Source organism: Cervus elaphus, chromosome 11, assembly GCF_910594005.1.
Source record: "Cervus elaphus chromosome 11, mCerEla1.1, whole genome shotgun sequence".
NCBI classification, from domain to species: Eukaryota; Metazoa; Chordata; class Mammalia; order Artiodactyla; family Cervidae; genus Cervus; species Cervus elaphus.
In genome coordinates this window covers 33,689,485-33,712,219 of record NC_057825.1, presented here as the reverse complement: position 1 = coordinate 33,712,219, position 22,735 = coordinate 33,689,485, and the positions used below count along the sequence as shown (strand labels likewise).

General features: G+C 50.2%; 3 protein-coding genes across 8 annotated transcripts in view; 1 reads left to right on the top strand and 2 right to left on the bottom strand.

Annotated features, from left to right (window-relative positions):
• Positions 1 to 9,962, top strand: part of IFT172 (intraflagellar transport 172) — a 35,535-nt gene extending 25,573 nt beyond the window's left edge. Inside the window, exons 31-49 of one of the 3 annotated variants that reach the window (XM_043917443.1) lie at positions 409 to 502; positions 664 to 728; positions 921 to 1,101; positions 1,333 to 1,442; positions 1,633 to 1,762; positions 4,303 to 4,401; positions 4,598 to 4,707; positions 4,834 to 4,897; positions 4,998 to 5,084; positions 5,372 to 5,488; positions 6,016 to 6,126; positions 6,321 to 6,440; positions 6,945 to 7,040; positions 7,261 to 7,320; positions 7,406 to 7,504; positions 7,810 to 7,963; positions 8,166 to 8,257; positions 8,478 to 8,606; positions 9,755 to 9,962. In XM_043917443.1, coding sequence (XP_043773378.1) covers positions 409 to 502; positions 664 to 728; positions 921 to 1,101; positions 1,333 to 1,442; positions 1,633 to 1,762; positions 4,303 to 4,401; positions 4,598 to 4,707; positions 4,834 to 4,897; positions 4,998 to 5,084; positions 5,372 to 5,488; positions 6,016 to 6,126; positions 6,321 to 6,440; positions 6,945 to 7,040; positions 7,261 to 7,320; positions 7,406 to 7,504; positions 7,810 to 7,963; positions 8,166 to 8,257; positions 8,478 to 8,567 — 1,879 coding nt within the window. In that variant the 3' untranslated portion in view covers positions 8,568 to 8,606; positions 9,755 to 9,962. Of the gene's footprint in view, positions 1 to 408; positions 503 to 663; positions 729 to 920; positions 1,102 to 1,332; positions 1,443 to 1,632; positions 1,763 to 4,302; positions 4,402 to 4,597; positions 4,708 to 4,833; positions 4,898 to 4,997; positions 5,085 to 5,371; positions 5,489 to 6,015; positions 6,127 to 6,320; positions 6,441 to 6,944; positions 7,041 to 7,260; positions 7,321 to 7,405; positions 7,505 to 7,809; positions 7,964 to 8,165; positions 8,258 to 8,477; positions 8,619 to 9,754 lie in introns of those variants that run through there. The other 2 variants (XM_043917442.1, XM_043917444.1) reach the window with 2 other exon arrangements.
• KRTCAP3 (keratinocyte associated protein 3) lies at positions 8,697 to 10,396 on the bottom strand. 3 transcript variants are annotated; one of them, XM_043917450.1, is made up of 7 exons: positions 10,264 to 10,396; positions 9,940 to 10,124; positions 9,785 to 9,844; positions 9,389 to 9,595; positions 9,127 to 9,261; positions 8,910 to 9,023; positions 8,697 to 8,793 (listed from the first exon to the last, which is right to left on the bottom strand). In XM_043917450.1, the coding sequence occupies exons 1-6, from the start codon at positions 10,298 to 10,300 to the stop codon at positions 8,916 to 8,918; spliced, it is 732 nt and encodes a 243-aa protein (XP_043773385.1). In that variant the 5' UTR covers positions 10,301 to 10,396; the 3' UTR covers positions 8,697 to 8,793; positions 8,910 to 8,915. The 3 variants fall into 3 exon arrangements, with proteins under 3 accessions (XP_043773385.1, XP_043773384.1, XP_043773383.1); XM_043917449.1 differs by having other exon boundaries at positions 8,697 to 8,790; XM_043917448.1 differs by having other exon boundaries at positions 8,697 to 9,261.
• A 49-nt stretch (positions 10,397 to 10,445) lies between these two features.
• Positions 10,446 to 21,879, bottom strand: NRBP1 (nuclear receptor binding protein 1). Of its 2 annotated transcripts, XM_043917446.1 has the most exons (18): positions 21,723 to 21,879; positions 18,625 to 18,854; positions 17,965 to 18,087; positions 17,674 to 17,775; positions 16,710 to 16,799; positions 16,527 to 16,567; positions 16,055 to 16,149; positions 14,469 to 14,552; positions 14,247 to 14,305; positions 13,991 to 14,089; positions 12,493 to 12,625; positions 12,199 to 12,304; positions 12,008 to 12,058; positions 11,776 to 11,911; positions 11,545 to 11,598; positions 11,393 to 11,456; positions 11,079 to 11,134; positions 10,446 to 10,990 (listed from the first exon to the last, which is right to left on the bottom strand). In XM_043917446.1, the coding sequence occupies exons 2-18, from the start codon at positions 18,832 to 18,834 to the stop codon at positions 10,886 to 10,888; spliced, it is 1,608 nt and encodes a 535-aa protein (XP_043773381.1). In that variant the 5' UTR covers positions 18,835 to 18,854; positions 21,723 to 21,879; the 3' UTR covers positions 10,446 to 10,885. The 2 variants fall into 2 exon arrangements, with proteins under 2 accessions (XP_043773381.1, XP_043773382.1); XM_043917447.1 differs by lacking the exon at positions 11,393 to 11,456.
• Between the last annotated feature and the right edge of the window lie 856 nt (positions 21,880 to 22,735).

Here is a 22,735-nt window from a genome sequence, read left to right as displayed (position 1 = left end):
TACTGCTGTTAAGCATCTCCATGTTTTCATGTTAGCCATCTGTATATCCTCTTTTGGAAAACATCTACTCAAGACTTCTGCCCAAAAGTGAGGTTTTCTTAAGCAAATGTTAAGAACACCAGTAGGAATCCTGCAATGAGTCAAATTGCTATGGGTGATTTTACTTGTTTCGGGAAGATTATTTTCCTGCTAGTGCAGCTGTGGCTCTGGGAGGTGGTGGAAGCACCAGGGGTCCTTCCTGCCTGTTGGTATAGTGCTATGCTTCTCTTATCATTTCATTGATTTTTTTTTTTCATTGATTTTTTAAAATCTGTCCCTTTTCTTCCCCTCAATCCTTGCCCTCTGTTTCTCTTCTCTTATAAAAGGAAGTATAGTGTAGACAAACCTTGTTTGCACCTCCCATTTCAGCTCCTTTGAATTTGCTTTTGAACTCTCTCGGCTGGCCCTCAAGCACAAAACCCCTGAGATCCATCTCCGATACGCTATGTACCTGGAGGATGAGGTATGGATGTGGTTCTTCCCCATTGCTTTTGACTCTGACCACAGAGCCCTCCTTCCCATGCCCTGGTCCACTGCTGCCAGGCATCCAGACCTTCTGTCTCACGGCTGCCTGGGGTGCCAGTCTCCTTCTCGTCGTGTATGGCTGTTTCCCTCTCCCTCTAGGGAAAATTTGAAGAGGCTGAAGCTGAATTTATCAAGGCCGGTAAACCCAAGGAAGCAGTCCTCATGTGAGTTACCCCATAAATTCCCTAATCCTGTCCGCCCAGACTCAGCCCCAGGACCGCTCATTGTCATTTTCACCTTCATCTAAACCTACTACCAATAATTCTTATCCCCCCTCAGTGACACGGTGGTTTGCCTCTCATCACTGAGGCCTCAGTCCTATACTCAGTCTCCTCTCTGTCCTCATCTGGGAACAGGTTTGTCCATAACCAGGACTGGGAGGCAGCTCAGCGTGTGGCCGAGGCCCATGACCCTGACAGTGTCGCCGAGGTGCTCGTGGGGCAGGCTCGGGGGGCCTTGGAGGAGAAGGACTTCCAGAAAGCAGAAGGGCTGCTGCTTCGGGCCCAGAGACCAGGCCTGGCCCTCAATTACTATAAGGTGGGGCAGCAGATTCAGGGGAAGAATCCCATGAGGGAGGGTGAGAGGTAGGAGAGCCCATAGAGCACTATACTGAACCCTGGTTTTGAGAAGGTTAACCCTAGGGGAGGGGGAGGAGCAGAGAGAAGGAGGAAAAGAGGTCCAAGGACCCAGGGACCAGCGGGCTATAGTGGTGGGCCTGTGTGCAGTGGGAAGCTGTCATGCTATCCTGATACCTGGAAATCTGAGCAGGAGGCTGGACTATGGAGTGATGCCCTGCGGATTTGCAAGGACTACGTGCCCGGCCAGCTGGAGGCACTGCAGGAAGAGTATGAACGGGAAGCTACCAAGAAGGGGGCCAGGTATGAAGCCAGGGCTCCAGGAAAGAAGGGGGCCAGCTATGAAGCCAGGGGACCAGGAAAGAAGGGAGCCAGATATGAAGCCAGAGTACCAGGAAATGTTGGCAAGACTGGGGGTGGGTCAGAACGTGCACACAGGCTCAGCCACACTGCCCCGCCCCTGTCCTGGTCACAAGGGCTCTCATCCACACAGGGGCATGGAGGGTCTGGTGGAACAGGCTCGACAGTGGGAACAGGCTGGAGAGTACAGCCGTGCAGTCGACTGCTACCTCAAAGTGCGGGACGCAGGAAGCAGCAGCCTGGTGGAGAAGTGCTGGCTGAAGGTGAGGTGCCACACCCGCCGGGCTCTGCTCCCCGCCTCCATTCACACCCAGCATTCCTTCTCAGACTTGAGTGCCTGATGGATGCTAGATCAGAATCTATGAAGGCTATAAAAAGGGATATAAGACAGAACCCAGAGAGACAGAAATTGGGGGAAGGTAGACTAACACGTGGCTCAGTTGGTTAATATTGCAGCTTAGTGAAGACGGAAGTTCACTAGTGAAGTTCAAGTAGAGTTCAGAGAAGGGTGAGATCTCTGTGGCCTGGAGGGGTCAGGGAGGCCTTGTGAGGGAAGAATAGGCCTAGGGCCTGAGTTGGAATGGTAAATCCAGATCCTGAAACTGGGCCAGATGGAGGCTGTGAAAAAGCAGAGGTCCCTCCTCCATTCAGCAGATTAAGCCTCTGGCAGATTAAGCCAAGCTAGTATGTTTCATCAATTCTAAGATGGATTCTTAGGGTCTTTGTGATGGGGATACATGTATATTTTAGTCATGTGCCTCAGATGCAGGGAAATAGGGTATTAGAAGTTATGAAGGGGTGAGACTGATCAGCCCCTGAATAAAACGTTGTTGTGCAGATGCCCCTGCAGAATTTCCCAAAGGTTTGTGAGGCCTTGTCACTGAATAGCCCCTTGAAGTTGGAGGGGAAGGAAGTAGAAAGGACTGAGGTTGGTTATGAGAGTTTAGCAAGTTTTTTCAGGTATTAAGCATCTGCAAGCTGGAATCAAGATTGCTGAGAGAAATAGCAATAACCTCAGATATACAGATGACACCACCCTTATGGCAGAAAGCGAAGAAGAACTAAAGAGCCTCTTGATGAAAGTAAAGAAGAGAGTGAAAAAGCTGGCTAAAACTCAACATTCAGAAAACTAAGATCATGGCATCCGGTCCCATCACTTCATAGCAAATAGATGGAGAAACAATGGAAACAGTGACAGACTTTATTTTTAGGGGCTCCAAAATCACTGCAGCCATGAAATTAAAAGATGCTTGCTCCTTGGAAGAAAAGCTATGACCAACCTAGACAGCATATTAAAAAGCAGAGACATTACTTTGCCAACAAAGGTCCATCTAGTCAAAGCTATGGTTTTTCCAGTAGTCATGTATGGATGTGAGAGTTGGACTATAAAGAAAGCTTTTGAACTTTCTTTGATGCTTTTGAACTGTGGTGTTGGAGAAGACTCTTGAGAGTCCCTTGGACTGCAAGGAGATCCAACCAGTCAATCCTAAAGGAAATCAGTGGTGAATATTCATTGGAAGGACTGATGCTGAAGCTGAAACTCCAATACTTTGGCCACCAGATACAAAGAACTGACTCATTTGAAAAGATCCTGATGCTAGGAAAGATTGAAGGTGGGAGGAGGGGATGCACTGACTGATTCACTGACACGATGCACATGAGTTTGAGCAAGCTCTGGGAGTTGGTGAAGGACAGGGAAGCCTGGTGTGCTGCAGTCCATGGGGTTGCAGAGTCAGACTTGACTGAGCAACTGAACTGAACGGAAGCATCTGCTGTACCTTACTCTAGGGCATTGTTTACCCAGGTCTGTGCATGACTATACCTTCTTTAGGTTATTCAGAGAGTGGGCTTTCTGGATGGGAGCACTTTAAGCCTTGAAGGGTTTGGCAGGTAAAGAAGAAAGGCAAGAATAGGTGGGGAAAGACCAGGAGGATGCACATAGACTATAGCTGAAGTGGACTCTGTGGAAGTTAAAATCTGGTGAGGATGTCAGCATCACAGCAGAAACAGAGTGAGCTTCATGGAACACTTGGATTTGTAGAATTACTGAGTTTTAGGGTTGAAAGGGGTCTCCAAAATCATCTAGACCAACACTGTCCAGTAGATATACAATGCAGGTCACAAAGGTCTAAGTCATATATGTAATTTTAAAATTTTCTAGTAGCCACACTCAAATAAGTGTAAAGAAAAAGGTGAAAATAATTATATTCTGCTTAACCTATTATACCAAAACTATTATCAATATTTCAAGGCAAAATCAATGTAAAAATCTATTCGAGATTGTCTACATTCCTCTTTTCATACTAAGTCTTTGAAATATATAAGGTTAGAGCACATCTCAGGACTAGCCACATGTGACTCTGGCTGCTGTTCTGGACAGTACGAATCTAGACCAACCATCACTCTGATGGATGAAGAAACTGAAACTCAGAAATGCCCAACACAAATAGTTGCAGAATGTCCTGGGCTTCTGCTTTAGGGGTTTTTTCTCTACACCATGCTACCAGGGTTCTGTTTGTGACAAAGACCTTGAGAAACCAGTTTGTCAAAGGTGACAGAACCAAATGCAGTGCTCTCAGGCAGCAGTGAGTGTCTGAAAGAGGAAGAGCTGAGAGGAACAGTTAGGTCCTCTGATGGTCATGTAAAAGCTCTGATGGACCATGAGGCAGGATTTGCCCCACAGGGTGGAAGGTGAGGGAGAAGGCAAGAAAGTTGGCATCTGGAGGTAAAAATAGAGCAGGTCAAGGACCCCTGGGCAGTATTTGTCTCTCTGCCCACTTCTATCTTCTGTTCAACCACTCAGGCAGCTGAACTCTCCATCAAGTTTCTACCTCCCCCACGCAGTCTGGAAGTAGTTCGGGCTGTGGGACCCCAGCTGATTGGAATTGGAAAGCACAGTGCAGTAAGTAGGGCGCTGAGACAGAGCAGAAATAGATTCCACAGAGATGGGTAGAAGCCATGTGAAGTCGGGGGCGGGGGGTGGTCTCCTGGCAGGCTCAGCATGCACTTGTTTCCCCAGAGTTCCCAGAGTTCCCAGGAGGGAGAGGGGGGAAGAAGGAGAGAGAGACATCTCCAGTCTCAGATTTTCCCCTGTGCAGGCTGCAGAGCTCTATCTGAACCTGGACCTTGTCAAGGAAGCGATCGATGCTTTCATTGAGGGTGAGGAATGGAACAAGGCCAAGCGTGTCGCTAAGGAGCTAGATCCCCGGTAAGCTCATGACCCCTTCTCACTAGAAATTCTTTTACTTCCTTTTGTAAAGGCTGAGAGGAAGTTCTCATGGGACGGGTGTGCTTCTAGCGCTTTGATGTGTGAGCTTTCTGCGTGCCTTCACAGGTATGAAGACTATGTGGACCAGTGTTATAAAGAGTTCCTCAAGAGCCAGGGCAAAGTGGACTCGGTGAGACTGGCATAGGCAGCAGGAGGCGAGCACAGGGAGGCTCAGAGACTCTTTCCCTCTTCTTCCCTCGTGTAACTCTGTCTTTTTAACTGGTCCGTAGCTAGTGGGTGTGGACGTCGTGGCTGCTTTGGACCTGTATGTGGAGCAGGGCCAGTGGGACAAGTGCATTGAAACAGCCACCAAGCAGGTACTGGTCCCTTCCTCCCACGCCAGCCCCTCTGGGTATTTCCTCTGATTCCCCACCTGTCCCAGAGAGTGTCTCTCTCTTCCTCCAAAGCCCAAACCCCAAAGATCCCTAATCAGCATCTGAGAGCTCAGTCTTCACGCTCTGACATTGGGTCAGAGGCCTAGCTGGGCCTGGCATGCACATGCCCTTCGCCTCCTAAACAAATCCATGGCCTCAAGTCATGACCCCACCCTCACAGCCTGGTTTGACCCCAGCCTCCCCCTGCTTTTCCTGCACCCCTCAAACAGAACTACAAGATTCTGCACAAATACGTGGCATTATATGCAACTCACCTGATCCGGGAGGGTGGCTATGCCCAGGCACTGGCCCTGTACGTGCAGCATGGAGCCCCTGCTAACCCACAGGTACCAGCCTGCTCCTCAGGGTGAATGTTTCCCCAAAGAAATTCTTACCTTCTCCTCGACAACTGCTCACCCCACTCAGGATCTGTCTTTCAAAGGGTTCCTTAGTTAGAAAGCATCATGCCCAGAGACTCTGCCTAGGCTCTTCTGAACTGTACAGCTAACACAAGGAACAGTCTTTCAGAGCAGAGCCCTGCACACACCTCGAGGGCCTGACTAACTTCCTCCAGAGTGTGAACACCCCTCTCCTGTCTGAGCATCACAGCTCTCCGGGTGTTATGCCGTTAACACTGTGACTGTGCATTCACAGTCACACATCTGCCCACACCCACAGAGCACCAGTTAGGAAGAAATGGGTGTTTTCTTACCCTCCTTTCTCTTCCCTGAAAAACAGCACTTTCTCCAGCAGCGTCCCATAGCTCCTCCACATGCCATTTCCAGCCCAGTTTTCCTCTTTGGCCCCACTTCCCCTGACTTTCTCTTGTAGTTGTATTCCTCTTGCTCAACTCCCCTTCCCCCTCCACCTCCAGAACTTCAACATCTACAAAAGGATCTTCACTGACGTGGTGAGCTCTCCTGGGACCAACAGTGCTGAGGCCTATCACAACTGGGCTGACCTCCGGGACGTCCTCTTCAACCTGGTGAGGAAGCCGGGTGGACAGCAGAGCGGGAAGGCTGCTCAGTCCGCCTGGCCCTGCCCTCATCTCTCCTTTCACACCCAGAATCCTTCACCCTCGGGCTCTACCTTCCTCTCTCCAGATGGCTGACTATTGACCACTCTGTCCCTGGCACTCCTCTGATCCCCGACCCAGGCTGTGTGCTCTTCCCACTCTAGTGTGAAAACCTGGTGAAGTCCAGTGAGGCCAACTCTCCAGCCCACGAGGAGTTTGAGACCATGCTGTTGATTGCTCATTACTACGCCACCCGCTCTGCAGCCCAGAGCGTCAAAGAGCTGGTGAGATGGAGCAGGGAGGGGCACTCAGCTTCAAATGGCTGAAGCTGAATGAATGCAAGTTCAGGACACTCTCAAGCTTGGCCCACTTCTCTCCTAGTCTCTCTTCCATTTAAAGAAATCTTTAGCCCTTGCTGAGATGGTTTCCTTTCTGTATCCCTTTGACTGTCTTAGGCCTCTGTGCCCACACAGCTCCAGCCTCGTTATGCTCAAACATTCCAATTCCATGATTTCTGCATTGACCTCTTATAATAGATACATACTTTTAGCTTATTCATGATACTATATTGAGTTACTGTAGTTGGATGATGGAATTCTAGAGGTGGGAGGAAATAATCTAGGCCCAGTTCTCTTGTGCAAATGAAAAAAACTCAGAGCATGACCCAGAGCAATTTAATATTGATCGTTGATCTTCTGGTTCCATGGCTGCTTTAGTTATAAGATCATTGGTCTGGTAGGTCAGTCACTACAGTGCCAGAATCGTAATGCTTTGACTTTAATTCACAGGAAACTGTAGCTGCCAAGCTTTCTGTTTCACTCTTGCGTCACACCCAACTACTACCTGCAGATAAGGCCTTCTATGAAGCAGGCATTGCTGCCAAGGTGAGCAATGGGGCCAACCAAGGGTGGGGCTGAGAGAAGGAAGTAAAAGTTGGAAGGTAGACTGTCCCAGCTGCTCAAGTTAGAGCAGAGCTGAGTGTGGGCCTGATGTCGTGGAAGATACCATTTTCCTCCATCTTCCTGGATTCTGCCCCCTGCATCCTGGAAAAACAACCGCCAAGGCCAGCTGCTCACTCCTACTGGCAGCATTTCTCTGTTGCAGGCAGTTGGCTGGGAGAACATGGCCTTCATCTTCCTCAACCGCTTTTTGGATCTGACTGATGTGAGTAGGGCAGTTGTGCCCAGAAGTTGCAAGGTTTGGCCTGTCACAAGCTGTGCCCATCTCATGGCTGCCTGCTCTGCCATAGGCAATTGAAGAAGGGACCCTGGACGCCCTTGACCACTCTGACTTTCAGGACACAGACATTCCCTTTGAGGTGCCACTCCCAGCCAAGCAGCACGTCCCGGTAAGGGCACAGAAACAGGAGGCCTCACAAGCAGGAGTCCTCACTGGAAGGGAGGACACTCTTAAGGATGGTCCTCCCAACACTCTAATGGCGTCAGTCAGCAATGTCTTTGGAAGGGCCCCAGCCCTCACTATTCCTTCAGTGAAAGTAGCAGCAGAGGAAAAAGCTAAGGCTGCAACTGGCTGCCAACGCAAGGAGTTTCATTTGTGGGTGAAAGATGGTACATGGGATGACAGCTTAGCAAACCCCTTCCTTACCACCCTCCACTTGCCCTGCCCTGTGTGAAGCTGCTCTGTCCTTCCCAGGAGGCTCAGCGAGAAGAGGTTCGAGACTGGGTGCTCACGGTCTCAATGGACCAGCGGCTGGAGCAGGTTCTACCTCGGGATGAGCGTGGGGCCTACGAGGCTTCCCTGGTGGCGGCCAGCACTGGGGTTCGGGCCCTGCCCTGCCTCATTACAGGTATAGAATGCTAGAGCACCATATTCTGTGCTGGGTGGAAAGGAGAGGGAAACAGCAGGATCAAGAGACTGTTTTGCTGTGATCAGTAAAGGATGCAGAAGACAAAAACATCCTACTTTCTATCCCTCACTTTGCTCTTTGTTATTCCCTCTCAATCCCTCTCATACTCCAATTCATCTTTTTCTCTCCCTCCAACCCCCAGGATACCCCATTCTGAGGAACAAAATTGAATTTAAGCGGCCAGGGAAGGCAGCTAACAAGAAGAACTGGAACAAGTTCCTTATGGCTATCAAGGTTAGAGAGGAAGGCTTGAGGGAAGAGGGCAGGGAGAACAACACTGAAGGCCAACCAGCACCAACCACTGGGGTGGTGTTGGGAGCGGGGTGGACTGTTAAGAAGGCAGGTGCAGGCCCCACAGCCTGCTCCCCACACTGAGATGGAGCTGGTTTTCCTTATATCGGGAATGTTCTTCCCAGTACTGCTGAGTCCCTCTCATGCTCTTGTTTGCTCACAGACCTCCCACAGCCCCGTGTGCCAAGACGTGCTGAAGTTCATCAGTCAGTGGTGCGGGGGGCTGCCCAGCACCAGCTTCTCTTTCCAGTAACTGGGAGAGTCAGTAGGTTCCATCCTTCATTAAAGTCTTGTAAGTAACCGAGACCACTGTATTCTTTGAACAAGGTCACCCCCAGCACTAGCCCAGCACCCCTTTCCCCCAAAAGGAAACATAATCAAATAGAAGAGACATCCTTTTATTACAGTTGTTACTATATAAACATATCCTAGGGGTCAGTGGAAAACCCTTGTGGACAGAGCCTTCGGACCTGCACCTGCTTGACAGAAGGGAGAGCCTGGTCAGAGGGCCAGCAGCATAGCAAAGGACTCAACCCAAAAGGGCGTGCTCCCTACCACTGCCCTCTCCCAGGCCACAGTCCTCCTGGCCCATTACCTGGCCCTAAACCCAACTTTTCTGTGAGGTCCGGATGTCTCGCGTTTGGTCCAGTAGCTGCACATTTTCCTGCCATTTACGTTTAGGAAATTCAAACTCTGTCAGCTCCTCCAGCTACAGAAGAGGGCAGGGTTAGTGCTCCAGCCCTCAGCTGTACCATCCAGTCTCTTCCACACAGTCTTGTGTTGAATGAACCCTTGCTGTTCATCTTCCTTACCTGCTCCTGCAGCCCATCCTTCCTACAGGGCCCTACCCCACGCAGGGTGAGCGCAGCCACACAGCAGTAAGCAGAGAGAGCAGCCTCGGCTGCAGACATGAACACAGAAGGGATCCAGAGAGCCAAGGCTGTGTCCTAAAAGGTGAAGGAAGGGCGGGAGACAAGAAGAGGAAGCCGGGCAGGAGTGGCAAATGCTGGCGATTAAAGGGCAGTACCTAGGCTCTGTGGACCGCAAAAAGGCTGGGGAGAGAACTGGACTCACATAGATTTTCGTGGGGTCAAAGGGGCAGTCAGCATGTCCAGACCCCTGGTCCAGCGGTACCAAAGGATCCAGCAGTCCTGGGTGGCAGTCGGCAATGAGACGGCGGCCGCCATTGGCCACAGTGAGGGACACAGCGAGGAGGAGGCCCAGGGAGCAGGCAGCAGACAAGAGAAGGTTCACCAGCGCTAGCGCCAGCAGGGCCCAGTGCTGGCAGGGGCAGGAGGTCAGGGTGAGCAGCCTGGGGGGTGGCTGCCTCGCCCACTGACCAGACACCTCGGTTACTCTTATTTGGGGCTCCCTCTCCCACTAAAGACGAAGCTGAATCAGCCCCCCACTCCCACCCCCACCCCGCTTCCCTGCCACCAGGCCTCCTCCTCAAAGTTCCAGAAACCTCACCAGTCGTGGGCGAAAAAGATTCCTGGACGCCAAAAGGGCCACAAGTCCCAAAGAAACGCTCTGGAAGAAACGAAACCTGAGGCCCGCGCCGCTAGGCGGCCCCCACCGCCCGCGCCCCGGCCCCGGCTCTCCCCGCCCTGCCCCGCCGCGCTCACCAGCAGCCCTGAGCCCACGGAGATGACATTGGCGGTGGTGTACTCCGGGGTGACGGCGCCGCGGGGGTTGGCCACGTGCCGCAGGACGGTGCCGTGCAGCACGGCCCCCAGCAGCAGGTTCACGTGGCCCACCAGGATCAGCGCCAGGCCCACCCGCATGAGCCGCCGGGGGCCCCGGGCCGCATCTGCAAGGCACGGGCGAGGGGCAGGATGAGCCGGCTGAGGAGCCGGAGGCCCCGCACGGCCGCCCCAGGTCGGCCACAGGCCCGAAGGTGGGTCCAGGGTGGGCCCTCGGGGATGAAGACCGGAGGGGCCGGAAATTACCGAAAGCGCAGAGGCGGCGGCACTTCATCCGGTCCATTGGCGCTCGCCGCGGGGCAGCTCTTACCTGCCGGCCCCGGCTCCGCCCCCGCGCCCCAGCTGGCTCCGCCCGCCCGGCACACCTGCGGTCCGGCCTCCGCGCCCCCTGGCGGACAGCGGGACACACAACACACACACTACGCGCGTAGCAAAAAGTAGACTTTTATTACAGCAGCAACTGAGGCGAATCGAATGGCCCCCCGGGGCCACCCCTGCAGCACCACCCTTCTCTCCCGCCCCGTCCGCCCCAGCGGGATGGTAGAACTCAGCTCCCCGCACCAGTGCGCCTCCTTCCACACAGGCTGGGCGGGAGCGGCATTTCGGCTACTAGCCCCCGACTAGAAGGCGGCTGCTGAGAAGGCCAAGGCCCAGGCCCACGTCTGTGCAAAACAAGTAAACAAAGTGCAGAGGGATGGAAGAGAAGGGGAGGGCTGGGGAGGGTGATGCTCAGAACCAGGGAGCCCAGAGCCCTCCTGAATAACAGAGGAGAGCGGGGCTTCACGGGGGTAATACTGACTGGGGGGCGGGGCGGGAGCCGCAGCCTCTCCAGAGGCCACAGCGCGGAGGAGGGGCCGGCCGAGTGGCTCTAAGAGGAGACGGTGACAGCGGCTGAGTTGAGGGTGCTGTTCCTGGCGAAATTGAACTTGTTCAGGGTCTCCTCCAGCAGAGAAGTCAGTCGGCTCTGGTCAGCCTGGAAGGGAAGGGCTCAGTGAGCTCCGGCCGAGAAGACAGAGCGGAGGGGCCGCCCTACCCCGGGCGGCGGAAGGCAGATGCCTCACCTCACTAATGAAGCCCAGCTGCACCAGCTCAGCCGCCAGCTCCGGGATGTTCTCATCTGACAGAGAAACAGGACAAGGTGAGCACAGCGCGCGAGTGAGGGGCACGGGGGCCCTTCCAACAGCCCCAGCCAGGTGACCCTGGCTGGGACACAAAAAACTGTCAAATCAGATCCACCCTCCAGATTTACGGGCGAAGATACTCATTCTAAGTGAGTCCGCGTGTTGCTGCCAGGTCACCTTCCCCACCCCTGAAGGTGTCCCTCACAGGTGAGGCTCACAGACTCTCCATCCTCTGAGGGACAGGAGAGACTCACTTGGCATCAGGTCACAGCTCAGGTGCCGGTTCAGTTTGTCCTCCAGCTTCAGCAGAAGCGTCAGCTGGAGAATAGGACAGTCAGAAAATGAGGCTCCCCTTCCCCACCCTCTGGCCACCCAGTGCTACACAGCCCTGGGCTCTGAGCCTTACATGGTGTTTGACTCCCTCCTCCACCGACTCAATGTTGCACTGCATCAGCACTACCTAGGGAGAGGAGGCAGAAAGGGTCATTAGATTAGAGACCAGTGAGCAAAAAGCCCCCAAGAGCTGGGGTTTCCAGCCCACAGGACACGGGTGCCAGGGAGCAGACACACATTCCTGTCTTTACAGGACAAAGCCTTATTTGACATGTCCCTCTCTACTACTCCCACACAACCATACCTTGCGGGTCTCCACCTCAGCCGGCTCGGGTGTTGGAGTCTTGACAGAGGGGGGCACCACAGGTGATGTCACCTCCTCCTGTTGCGGCTGCTGGGGCCGAGGCAGCCCAAAGGCTGTCAGGGGGTAGATCCCATTCCTAAATGGAGATCAGACAGGTCAGATGGGCTCTGGACACCTTCAGATACCCACCCCTACCTCCTAAAGAAGTTTTTTTTTCTTATTCTTCTCTCACCTGACATCTTCAAGGAATTTATCCAGTTCCAGAGCTGGAGACTGAGAGTACCTGGAGAAAAAAAAAAGAAGATGGAAGGAGAGAAGCAAAACAGCAGGTTCAACCATTCCCAGAGAAAGGACAGTTGACAGAAACCTCCAGATGGGAGTGACTGATCCGTCCCTTTCAGAACCTATCAGTTAGTCACTCACAGAGTCTGAACTGGTTCTCTTCCTGGTCCTGCAGGGATTTCAGCCAGTACAGCACTGGTATCCATGTTTTTGGTGATCTCCTCCAGAGCATTCTCTGGGATCATGTCTGGAGGGCAAGACGGAATGGGAAGTTATGGAAGAATAGTTCAGATTAATATTATAGAGGGCACAGGGGTCCGGGGGGAGGGTGGGAAAGAATCCTTTTGGAAGTAGAAGAGGAAAGAGAACATGCTAGTGAGAGTTACAAGGCTCCAGACTGGAAAAAAAATTCCTAGGAGGGTCAAGAGGACTCACGCTGGTGTCCCACAATGCAGTGGGCAGCAAGGAGTTTGAGCGAGGGCACTTCGAACAGTGCTGGGTGAAACAGAAGTTCTCTGGCTGTTGGTCTGCGAGCAGGTTCAGACTGCAGGCACTTTTGAATGAACTCCTAGAAAAGGGAACAAGGGAGTGGAGCAGGCATCTGGTAAGCAGCCCACTGTGTTTGTCTTATCTCTCTCACTATATCTAGCACAAGACTTTGTTCATACTAGGTGCTCAGCACGGGCTAAGGCAACAAATTTGAAAAGACTTTGAAAACTATAATGTATTATATATGAAATATCATTCACTGTCTTTCTGGTTTAAATTATTTTTTTTGCTTCCTAGCCACAAGCTTTCTCTTTCCTTTGCTGTTCAAACTTATGATATCTTTTTCCTTATTTTCTATCTCTCTGCTTTATTAGCCCACTCACTGCCTACCTTCTTCTCCAACTCTCGCCAAATTTACCTCTCTCTTTCCAAACTCATCCACTGTGGACAGTAATATTCACCATCTTTTTATTTCCCAAACCTACTATCACAATTTTCTTTGTCTACTACATCATTTATTCACTGGATTTCCCCATGTTTATCTAACCCCTACTTATTTACCTCTCTTGGGTCCCATGACAATTAACCTGCTTTCCTCCTTTCCCTGTGGAAGGCCAAAAAGCCATATACCTTTTACTTGAACATCACACCCTGAAACTGAACTAGAAACTTATTCCACACTAGCCTCAAGATTCCCACTACTTTTCCTTCTTTTCTCTTTGGTCCCTTTTAAATGCCTATAATGACTTACAAACTAACCTCCTCTTTGGACCTTTCTTTCCAGACTCTACTCACCGTATCTATTACCTGATTCAAAACCCTTATATCCTTCCAATCTTAGCTCATTTATTTCAGGGCACTTTCCCTAACTAAAACTACATAAATATACAACCTCAAATGACTGGTTTGAGAAACTCACACCGATTAATTTGTTTAAAAATATCAAGATGGTTGTTTAAGAGTATGTATCAATTACTTGAGGTAACCATCAAATCAGTTTGCCTTCATGTAGAGACACCTAAGTTAACATACCACCTTAGGACTCAACCTTATTATCCATCTTAAACCCCTGACCTGAGAGAGAATGTGTATGTGTATCAAAAACACCTAGGGAAATGCTCACTACTTTGCCTTTCTGCTTTATATTCTCTTGCTCTTAGAAGAGAGTATATTCCCAGTGGGTGAAATTCACTCGTGTCTGACTCTCTGCAACCCCATGGACTATACAGTCCACGGAATTCTCCAGGCCAGAATACTGGAGTGGGTAGCCTTTCACTTCTCCAGGAGATCTTCCCAATGGAGGGAGTGAACCCAGGTCTTCCACATTACAGGAGGATTCTTTATCAGCTGAGCCACAAGGGAAGCCCACCCAGTGGCTACAAGGAATAAGAACCTAAAAACATTTCAAAGTCTGTTAAGGAGATGTGATCCTAAAGATCCTCACCCTCTGTAATGGGTCTTCTAGAAGCTGAATGGCACTGCTGATGGCTTCTTGTGGCACATATGAGGACTCTCCATTGCCCTGAATCTCCAACACTGCCATCTGCAGAGACAGGGAATAAAGAGAAACGGAGACCTAAGAAACCTCAGTGTTTCCACAGTCACTCCCCCAGACCAGTCACCTCCCTGTCAACCCTCCATCCCCCCTGCTATCTTCTGATGTGACCCCTTTCCAATACCCACCCTCCTGGTCTCCTCACCTCCAGTGCACACATGCCGAAGGAGTAGATGTCCACTGCTGTTGTCACATTAGTGACTTCTAGGGAAAACATAGCAGCTTTGGTGAATCAGAGATTTGGGGCAGGGCATGGCAGAGATGTCTTAAAACTTTGCACATGCCAGTAGAGAAGGACAGCAGTTTCAGGTATGTTACCGCTGACCCTCAGGGATGGGTACAGGGCAGAGAAACTGAGATGCCTTACCTCCATATTCTGGTGCAAAGAAGTGGAGGTTCTTCTGCTCTTCCCGACAAGTCTTCACATGATTGTTGATAGTGTCAGGAGCCACTGGGAGTAGGGGAGATACCCACAATCTGACCACCGTCAACAAAGCACAGCTTTGCTCCAGAGAGAGGCCCCCAAAAGACAAATTCTCTCCTGAAGTCTCTAACCCTCAACAGGCATAAACTGAGCCCTGAAGTCCAGACTAAACATGAACACCACCTGCCTCCTCTTTCTCAAGCTACCACTTCTTATCTAAGGTCTCTAACTCAGTAGCAGCAAAGGCTCTGCACTAAACTAGCAGGTACCTAGGGGCTTTGGGCTGGCAACGTATAACACAGCCTAAGGAAAAACTTTCACTTGTGACCTGCTTACCTGCCCCAAAGCCCAGGTACATCTAACCCCTAATCTCATGAAAATATTTGTTCTAGTTCTTTCATCCACCCTGCATACCACATAAAAACACTAGCAGCCCTTCCTGGAACAATCTGGAACAATTAAGAGACCTTAGAAACTTGGATGAAGATGGGTAAGAAGGATTAACATACAACCATAAGAAGGACAGCCTCCTTCTTATCCACCTTAACTGACTGAAACTTAAAACGAGCTCAAAATTGAACCAATACCCTTAAATCAGTTTCACTTGGAATCCACCAAAAACTTCAGACCCCTGCTCTACCCTCTCATTCCTCAACACTGCCTGCCACAGGGCTGAATGAGGAACCAGGGCCGGGCCCAGTTTGGACTCACTCGGATCATAAACAATGACTACAAGTCACAGAGGGTCTGGGAGCACAGTATGACTTAAGGAACCAGCCTGATGATGAGGGGGGAGTAAGAATCCAGGACATAAGTGGCCAGCCAGGCAGAATCCACAGGAAACAAGCAGGTTATGGAAGGGCAAGCAGGAGAAGGGTTGGTAGGGCAGAAGCCAAGCAGGCATAATTAGGCAGGGGGACAGGGTTTGCTCCCACGACTGCATGCACTGGGCAGCCGCAAAGGGGAGCAGAGGAAGCACAAACAGCGCCCCACATAGGGCAGAGGGGGCTCTCACCATTAGCAAAAATCCTATGAAAGACTGTTGGGAACAGAGCAGCCCGTAAGCGGGAGGGAGGAAAACAGAGAAAAGTTGTGAGCGATGGAGCAGCCAAGCCCCAGACAAATGGACACACAACAACACACAGACACAGCACACAGAAATGTTAAACACTGCACACATGTACACAGCAAATGAAAGCACTCACAGCAGGCACAGCCTGGAACCTCCGTTGGTAGGTCTAGCCCCAGGGGCTCAAGTCAGACCTTGCACCCAACTCTTGCCCTTTCCCAACCTTCTATTGAGATCTCTGTATTAACCTCAAATTCCCTACAAAAAGGTTCAAGATTAGGCCCTACCCCTTTTTCCACTACTTGACTAGCCTCTCTATAAATTGCCCCTAGTAAGGTCCTTTCTCTTATCACCAGCCCACACCTCAGAATTTTCCTCTTTTCCCCCATTCCTTTCATCTTACCCCCATGGTTCCCAAATTCCCGAGGCTCCCCTGCCCAGAACCTCTCCCTCCCCTCACCAGAGCCAATCTTGATGAGTCCGTTGTGCTGGATGAAGATGGTGTCACAGGTCAGGTTCCCATGGATGATGGGGGGGTCACACGAGTGCAGGTAGCTGTGGGGGCACTGGGCTGTTAGAGGGGCCAGTGGGAAATTAGGGCAGGGGGAACCCAAGGGTTAAGAAGAGCAAGGGCCTGGTCTCCTGCTGGTCATCACAAAGGTAATACCCACACTCTGAATCTCCATTATGCCTGATGAGTTAAATAGCTGGATAGGAACTAGGAGAAACAGGTGGGAGACAGTATCATGGTCAAGGCATTGGGATGACCGCTTTAAAAGACCCAAAGGGGCCTAATCTTGAGAACATGGTTCAAAGAAAGTGGGGAAGAAAAGAAGTGGGGCAGAAAAGAACGGCAGAGTAGTGCCCTGAAATTTGTTTGGAGAAACTAATCAGGAATAAATATGGGAAAGACACTACCAGATCTTGCTTACCTTAGGGCAGAGAGGATTTGTGTGCACCAACGCTTCCAAGCCTGGAACAGAGTTTGATCCAAGGGTCAGCAGTTATCCACTCTCTTCGCCCTCCACAGTTCCCTCCATCCCTTTCCTGATCAGATTCATAATCTTTTTTTAAACTTCCAAACCAGCCTAAAGCTTTGTCTGCTCTCTCTGTACCTTTTCATTCATAGTCTTGTGGTTTTTTTTGGTCTTCTTCAGAAATTGCTTAAGACTCCCAGATGACATGTATTCTGTGATAAAAATGACCTGGAGAGGCAGAACACACAAATAAAGCCTTACAACAGAAATTATCCTTTATCTGGGTAACTTTTATATGACATACCCATAAAATTTGGAAGCCTGGTGTTTTTCGTTTTTCCATCTCCCACCCCGTCCCACTCCTCTAGGTTGTCACACCCCGTGTCATACCACAAATTCCCACTGGCTATCTATTTTATATATGGTAATGTATAAGTTTCCATGCTACTCTACTATGTCCCCACGTCTGTTCTCTGTGTCTGCATGGAAGCCTTGTATTTTTAATAAAGTTTCTCTCTTTTGTTCTTAGTATTACTTCCTTAGATTTAATAGGGCAATGAAAATTACTGAGCAATATGAGCTATTGCAAGGAAGAAACAAAAATTCACTCATTTTTGCCCCAACTATAACCAGACAAAAGGCACAGGTAATAGTCATAGGCATACCCTTGGACTGCAAGGAGATGAAACCAGTCAATCCTAAAGGAAATCAACCCTGAATATTCACTGGGAGGATTGGTGCTGAAGCTGAAGCTCCAATACTTCGGCCACCTGATGCGAAGAGCTGACTTACTGGAAAAGACCCTGATGCTGGGAAAGACTGACGCCAAGAAAAGGAGGTAACAGAGGATGAGATGGTTGGATGGCATCACTGACTCAATGGACATGAGTCTGAGAAAATGTGGAGATAGAGAAGGACAGGGAAGCCTGGTGCGCTGCAGTTCATGAGGTCGCAAAGAGTCGGACACGACTTAGTGACCAAACCACAACATCTCAAGACCAGCTGATGATTCCAGCTGTTTCAATATTACCTTTTTCTGAATGTAAAAAGAACAATAAATGTAGCTAGTCTGTTTCCAGTAAGCTCAGGAAAAAGTTCTTACCCTGGCCTTGTTCTCTTTAATGTCAGCCCAATACTTATGAAACTTGACAATGTTGAGATGTTCCAACTGAATCAGATTATCAAACACAGCACGGACCTTTTCCTGGAAGCAGGGGAGATGTTGGGATTACAATGTTCAGAAAGCATTATCATCCTAAAAAGCCATTTCCTATCCCCACTAGAAATGATCTAACCCCAACATACTCTTCTCCTAGTAGCTTCCCAACATCAATTCCTCTTTAACACCAGCATGCTAACAACCCACAGGCTGCATCCTTTCACCATTACTTACCTCCTGCAGCTTGTAGTTCTTGCGCTCTGAGAACTGTACCTCATTCCACACAACCTCTACACCTTCCTCTGTATCCATGGCCAGGTATGCGCTGTCAATACCTGGTACATTCCGCTGATTCACCTGAGAAGAAATTCAAATGAAAGGGAATTAAAATTACCACATGAACTATCTGTTGTAATGCTCCATACAGTCATCTTCTCCCTGCCTCTGACCCGTTCAAGTTTGGTCTGCCCCTTTGAGACTCTGTCCCTCCACTTCTCACCTCTTAGAATTCACTGTGAAGTCACACTCCCACTGTGCTGTGCTTAGTTGCTCAGTCGTGTCCCATTCTTTGTGACCCCATGGACTGTAGCCCATCAGGCTCCTCTGTCCATGGGAATTCTCCCGGAAAGAATACTGGAGTGGGTTGCCATGCCCTCCTCCAGGGGATCTTCCCAACCCAGGAAGCAAACCCAGGTCTCCCGCATTGCAGGTGGATTCTTTACCATCTGAGCCAGCAGGGAAGCCCAAGAATACTGGAATGGGTAGCCTATCCGTTCTCCAGGGGATCTTCCTGACCCAGGAATCGAACTGGGGTCTCCTGCCTTGTAGGCGGATTCTTTACCAGCTGAGCTACCAGGGAAACAACACTCCCACTAAACACTCCCACTGCCTTACCTCTTCTCGCCTCTTCTGCCAGCGCCCACAGGGTGACTCTTCCAAGATCTCAGACTCATCTTCACTTTCTTCTTCTTCCTCTGGGGAAGCAGCCGAGGTTGTGGAGGTCACAGGAGGTGACACTGACGTCAAGCCAGGAGCTGAGGATGAGGATTCTACCTTTGGGTCCGAACCACTGCTGAGTACTGTCTGGGGCTCGCCTTCCGACATGCTGGAACAAACACTCAGGCCTGCATTGGTTGGAGCAAGGGTGAAGGGAGAAGGTGGAGAGGGTTAGAATAGATTCTATAAAGATTCCATCCTAATAACATAATCTGGGGTTTAAAAGTAAATAAAACATATACCTCCCTTGTTTCCTTTAAGTCCAAAATCAGAATTAGTCCTGTATGAACCCTAAACATTAACTACTCTCCTAGTCTGGAGAAGGTAGCTATCTCGGCTGAAGATGACTCACCCAGGTCAGTGACCAACTGAAGTATACATCAAGCTTAAAGAATATGCTGCTATGCATAAACATGTTAATAAACATATTTTGTCATGTAAAAAGATGATTCACCCAAGAGTGGCAAACAAAAGATTTATGGTTGTACAACTCATGTTTAGTAAGGTTCAAATAGAACAGCAAAATCAGGGGCCTCATTCCTTTCCATCAGCAAATATCTACCCAATAGCCTTTCCTTTGAATTCTCATCTGCCTCTTGCACTATGCTCAAGAACCAAGCTACATGGGCACTATGCAGGGCAGATGACTCCAGATCCCCAAATGTTCCAATGAACCAGCTCTAGAGTTAGAGCTGTAGTATTCTCAACCAATTTGTCCAACTGAAACCCTAAGATGATTTATTCCACTTGGACTAACCCTGGCACCCACTCTCCATCCCTCCTATGCACAGAATAAGCCTGCCAGTCCATGATGAGACTACCCTTGGGCCAGGTAACTGGCAGTGGTTAGTGACTTCATTCCTGATGACCTCACCTTCCCTGTGATGTGAGTGTGGTAAATGGGTGGGTACTGGTTAGCAACATTTTTTTTCTATTCACTCATTCAACAAATGTTTATTAAGCACCTGTTATGGGCCAAGCATTGAGTCAGGTGCTTGAGACAGCATAGTGAACAATATAAATAAGATGCCGATACTCAAAGCCTAAATTTAAGGCACAGCTAAGATTTTAATCTTCCAGTTTTCATTTCATTCACATGGCTCAAAAGCTCCATCCTCTGAGGCACTGGATCTGACACAGGTATCCCTTTTAAGCACAAATAATTCAAGACCAAGCCATTACAGGAAAAGTACTATATTACACTAAATAGTGTATAGTAGTATATACATGAACATGGCTTCTTGGAAAAGATTCTCAAAAGCTAAATATCATGAACTTCAGAGAGTCACAGGACAACCGATGAATGTTATTCCATATCTCTTAAGAATGAAGGCTGTAAAGAAGTTTGAACCTGTGTGTGCTAGGCTCAAGGGGATGCTCCCCAGGATGAAAATATACTGTAGAATTTGCTCCTGTAAGTCAGTTCAAAATACAGAAGCTCCTGATCAGGATCTTTTGAAAAGCCCTCATTTCGTTTTAGAACTCTCAGATGCCCTCTTCTGCCCATCTCTGCCACCAACCTACACTATGTTGAACTCAAGTCAGGAGATTTCCCTGGTCTTTTTAAAAAAATTTTTTCATTTTGGAGGAGATTTTTATTAGATGACATTCCAGTAAATATCAGAGAGCAACAAAGCACTACAGAGAAAATCTGGCAAGATGCTTTTTCACCTGTTTTTTCTCTTGCCTATCATGGATTTCAATCAACAGTTTTAGTAATTTACCAGAAAATTCAAGTTACAGATCATTTTCCTTCTCCCCCTGAAAAGTAGCTAAAAGCACACAGGGATTACTTTCTAGAGTAACTTTATTTATAGAATGTATCCTGAATCTGAACAGCTAAGGAAAGTTCCCAGCTACATTATAAGAAATATCAGTGGAATTGAAATACAGGAAGCCTGTGGCCAGTGAGCTCTAAAGAAACTTCTGGACCGAGGGCACAGACAGTTAATCCACAGTATGGCACGAAATGCCAAACTTTCATCAGTCATAGGCGCTCTTCGAATGTGCTTGTCTTCTCCCTCTCCAATCTCTCCCCAGTAGGCAAGATGATGGCAATGCCCAAGAATCCCCAGGACCCCTGCTGCTGATGAAGAAACCTTTGCAACACTGGCAGTTTTTGTCTCAGGGTTAGTCGTTCAGAAATTTAAATGAGACCACAGACGGAAAAAGGGAATCTCCTCGCCGCCTCCAGCCACCCCAACATGCACACTCATGTTGTGTGCATGCACACACAACATGCACAGCTCAGAAGTGAAGACTTCTGAGCTGTGCAGGTAAAACATTGCAAAGTTTTTCCTGCAAAGTTTTTCATTTTTTGGACTGCAACTTCTAAGCATCTCAGCTTCTCAGCATCTCAACTCCTCGGCAACAGCTTGCAGGCCACAGGCCTCTCGCCCGCTCTCATCCTGAGCGGACCGAAGAGGACCTGAGACCTGCAGGACTGACCAGTCAGACAGATATAAACTCGAGGAAGAATTTAACACTCCAACAGGTCGCCTAGCCCGCTGACTGCGAGTGAGCGTCGGGGCCCCAGGCAGGCCCTGCAGCCAGCGGCGGCCACCTCACCAGAGGCCAGCCCCGCGGCGCCGTCAGGGGCGCAGGCCACGCCCCCGCGCAGTCGGCGCGCCGGCCCCGCGAGCAGGCGCGGCCCCGATGCTGCGCTTCCGCAGGCCTCCGGGCCTGCGACCGCCGCCCCCGCCCCCGCCCCCGCCGCCGGCCCCGCCTCTCGGCAGGCCGAGTTCGACACGAACGCCGGGGCCTCGCGCCCCGCGCCCGCAGAATTCCGGGCGCCCTGCCGCCACTCGGGGGCAGTCGGGGAGGGCCGGGTAGGAAATGTGGGGCCGACGCGGCCCCCCGGCTCCGGCGGGCCGGGCCTTGGCCACCGAGTGAGCAGGGCCGCCTACAGACACTCGCCTGCTGGGGTCCCAGATCCGGGCCCTAGAGGCCGATCCGTCGGTCCTCTCGCTGAAACCTTCCCTCCCGTAGGCGCTCACCTCCTGACTCCGCTCCCCGCAGCCTGCGCTTCAGTTCCAGCTCGGGTTCCGGGGCCCCGGATCAGAAAGACTCGCTCACAGCTGCGCTCCGCGGCGCAACCGAACTGCGGGCCCCGCCCTCGCGGCGTCCTGACCAACAGTGGGCGGTGCCGCACTGCCGTTGGGTTTCCATTGGACAGGGCGGCCAGGGTGGGCGGTGCCCCGGGTGTACTGTCGCTCGTAGAGGTAGCCTTCAACCCGGTCTCCTCCCGCTGCGCCTGTCCGGCTGAGACCTCTCGGAGGATTCGGTATTTTCGGTCTCAATGAGGCTCGTCTCTCTGTCTACCCCTCGGTCCGGTCCTGGTGCCCCGGATGATTCTGCTGGGCGAAAGGAAGGCCTTGCCCCTCTTGAAGGCGCCATGACAGTTCTAGTACGACTGAAAGACAAAAGGAGCGAAAGATGTAGCCACAATCCGAGTGGAGCGCCCACCCGCTTTCAGTATTTGGGGGTGAGACTGTGCAGGGCAGCTATTCAGAAAACTTTCTTTAAATTACTGTTACATTGAAACTGAAAATTAATAGTTAACGCTTCGTAAGTGGATAGTACTGACGTTGGCCAAAACTTCCTAAGAGGTTTTCACAGATGTTATCTCTTTTGATCCTCATAAGAAATTGAAATTTTCTTTCAGCAGTAGTTGTCAAATGGAAAAATACTGAATCAGAGGCATTAAGCTATTCACCGAAAGTTGGTAAGAACTAAATTAGGATCCGAAACAGTAAGGTTTATCACAGATTTCCTTGAAAAGATGTTTGGAAAAAATTTAGATTGAAGAGAACCCAAAGGAAAGAAATGATCTCGGCTCTTAGACACGTATTGTGGAGGGAGGAGGGTGAATCAATCAGTACTTGGGAATGTCATAATCACCAAATTTCACTATCCTTAAAGGGCATCTGTAGTCCTGTTTAAAGTGATAGAAGACTGGCAAAAGTCTTCTCATTTTCCATCTCTTCACCTCAAAATTTTTAAAATCAAA

What these genes read in the sequence shown, in the direction of transcription:
- KRTCAP3 (XM_043917448.1), bottom strand. Translation starts at nt 10,300, where the DNA reads ATGGACCGGATGAAGTGCCGCCGCCTCTGCGCTTTCG. An exon ending in CCGCCGCCTCTGCGCTTTCG is followed by an intron (nt 10,125 to 10,263) that starts GTAATTTCCGGC and finishes CGTGCCTTGCAG; the next exon opens with ATGCGGCCCGGGGCCCCCGG. An exon ending in CCGTGGGCTCAGGGCTGCTG is followed by an intron (nt 9,845 to 9,939) that starts GTGAGCGCGGCG and finishes CGTTTCTTCCAG; the next exon opens with AGCGTTTCTTTGGGACTTGT.
- NRBP1 (XM_043917446.1), bottom strand. Translation starts at nt 18,834, where the DNA reads ATGTCGGAAGGCGAGCCCCAGACAGTACTCAGCAGTGGTTCGGACCCA. An exon ending in ACAAGACTATGAATGAAAAG is followed by an intron (nt 16,568 to 16,709) that starts GTACAGAGAGAG and finishes ACTCTGTTCCAG; the next exon opens with GCTTGGAAGCGTTGGTGCAC. An exon ending in TCGGCATGTGTGCACTGGAG is followed by an intron (nt 14,090 to 14,246) that starts GTGAGGAGACCA and finishes CTGTCTCTGCAG; the next exon opens with ATGGCAGTGTTGGAGATTCA.